This window comes from Pyxicephalus adspersus, unplaced genomic scaffold, assembly GCF_032062135.1.
Source record: "Pyxicephalus adspersus unplaced genomic scaffold, UCB_Pads_2.0 Sca3861, whole genome shotgun sequence".
Lineage (NCBI taxonomy): Eukaryota > Metazoa > Chordata > Amphibia > Anura > Pyxicephalidae > Pyxicephalus > Pyxicephalus adspersus.
Genome location: NW_027320866.1, coordinates 1 through 2622, shown reverse-complemented (window position 1 = coordinate 2622; position 2622 = coordinate 1). Strand labels below are relative to the sequence as shown.

Here is a 2622-nt window from a genome sequence, read left to right as displayed (position 1 = left end):
GCTATACGATCGTTCATATATATCGTGCAGGAACGTTCGTTGTTCGTTTTCCGACGATAATAATTGGAAGTGTGTATGTAGCTTAAGACTAGACTCACATAGACGTCTGAGTGGATTGCAAGTTGAACCCTGAGAACATGTTGATGGCTTGCATGCCATTGTTAATCAATTGTATGTCAGTGTGTGCAAAGTGTATGGTGTTTGGGCTGAGGGAACAGCCAACTGGATGCATTCAGCATCCTATATTATTATCCTTATATTAATGCTTAATTTGAGCCCAACCTTTTTTTCCCCCCCTATCTACTCCATTGAGATCCCCACATTGTATTTTGTGTTTTATAGGCCATTCATAAAAATGCAGGGAGCATTGTATCCGTGGGGGTAATCTGGTTCCTGCATGGCATTCATTGTGATAGTTGCATATTCAGCAATATTAGTTAAAAATGTTTAAATTGTTTTTCTGCTATTTACGTATATATTTTTTAAATTTCCTGTCCTAAGTAACTTTATTTCTCTTTTTTTTTTTCTTTTAGAAATATGGGTACACCCACCTGTCAGCAGGGGATTTGCTTCGTGATGAGAGGAAGAGACAAGGATCTGAATATGGGGAACTTATTGAGTCGTACATAAAGGATGGGAGGATTGTCCCAGTTGAAATTACAATCAGCCTCTTGAAAAGGGTAAGTAGAATTCTTAGTAGCTTCTATCGGGCATAACTTCAAGTGTACGAAACTTAATATTTAAAAGCAATGCATCACTTCAAAATAGAGGGGTTCTTGTGGAACTCCAGGCAATTGACAAAAACATGATTGCTGCTTCCTACATCAGCCTCCAGTTCCCAGGCCTAAGGAGATAATGCTGATTTTGTTTCCTATGAGAAGACTGGAGGCAGCAAAGTGATATAGGAAGCTAAGTTGCTGAAAATGTTTGTAAGTCACAGAATCTGCTGTGTAGAATTGCCAGTGATTTTACAGGTATAATATAAACCTATGTATTTACCTATTAATTGATCATTTTGCTTTAAAGGAGAATTCCATTTTATCAAGCAAATAAAGAGTGGCCAGGCATGTTTAAAAACTAAAATACAGCTTTATCTGCAAAGCATTGTATTCAGTGCTGTTCCCTGTAGATTCACCCATGTTTAACCAGGCCGCTGATCCTGTTCCCCTGTTTAATTTCTGTGAGCCCAGGATGTCTTGGATGCAAAGATGCACAACTACATGGGCCTGGGTTAAAATTAGAAGATTGCAGAAACTGATGCTGACATTTTCCAGTGGAGTACAGCACACTATGCAAAATCCAAGCATTGTGGTGCTGTGTATTGCTAATAAAAAGGTCACATTGTCAGTTGCAGTGCATTGGCATCCTATTTATATTAAATATGATTCCCTTATGAATGAGATTCCCCTAAAGCTCTAGCTGTATTGATCTCTGGGCCCAATAAGAAGGCTCGGGATTAGCTGTATGCTGTATACGATGCTTCGGTTCATCACTGGGTTGCACTGCAGTTGAGATAAAAGGCTCATTGCAGACCATTCCCAGCACACTTATATCTTGTTTCCACAGTTCTTTTTATAGTAGCTAAAATGCTTCCCCACACCAAGCCTCTCGGTATACGCTTTTTCTATATAGCACTGCCTCATGCTTTTTGTAATATTCTCCTGATTAGCAGCACACATTACTATTACAGTCTCTATAATTTGTGTCAGAGAAATGAATTCTCTGGATCTTATGAAAGTATGTGTTGTAGCTATTCACTGCCATCAACTGACTGTTGATGCTATGCTAAAATGTTTTTTTTTTCCTTGTAGACTAGGGAATACCTTTATATGACAGAAAAACATTATTTTTTTAATTTAAATTATTTGTTAGCAAGACAAAATGACGGGGAAGTCTTTATAACAAAGCCCCATGTAACAGTGAAATGTGACCAAGATAACCCTAATTCTAACCCTTTCCAACTGTATCCAGAACTAAGAAAATCATTTTGCTTAGACATGGAATTTAATTGAGGTGCAGCTCCTGTGTAACTCAGCTTTTTACCCGTAGCAATCAAATGTGTAAGAGGGATTCTTACTGAAGGGTCATCACCTGTCGCCTTCTGCCTAAAACAAGGGTATGTGTGGCAAAAGGTAAAGAAAAAATGTTATTGGCACAGAAACTGCTTAGTCTTCTGGTTTGCTTTCCAGGCAATGGAACAAACAATGGCATCCAACGCTGACAAGAATAAGTTCCTTATTGACGGTTTCCCTAGGAACGAGGACAATCTGCAGGGCTGGGACAGAACAATGAATGGAAAGGCAGATGTGTCTTTTGTCCTCTTTTTTGACTGTGATAATGAGGTAAGTGTACAGTCATCTCTTGGTTTGACTTGATAGTTGCATAGAGAACCTGCAGTGCAACTGGTTTTTCAGGTTTGTGTGCCTATGCAATCTTGGTTTTGACTGACTGTATTTAATCAGTTTATTCCATTTAGTTAGGACTACAGGAATGCATTTCATGACTGTGGCAGGTTACTTTACTAAAGAGTAAAGCTGCGTACACACCTGCAATTTTTCTCGTTGGAAAGGATCTTTCACGATCCTTTCCAACGAGAAAAGACTGCACGATGCATGAACGATG

General features: G+C 38.8%; 1 protein-coding gene across 1 annotated transcript; it reads left to right on the top strand.

Moving 5' to 3' along the window:
- Nucleotides 1-533: 533 nt before the first annotated feature.
- Nucleotides 534-2342, top strand: LOC140321434 (UMP-CMP kinase; the record flags this gene model as incomplete). Its single annotated transcript, XM_072398192.1, is given in 2 exon segments — nucleotides 534-680; nucleotides 2190-2342. Coding segments are annotated over 2 exon segments (300 nt in total), but the record flags the coding sequence as incomplete, so codon positions are not given.
- Nucleotides 2343-2622: the final 280 nt, after the last annotated feature.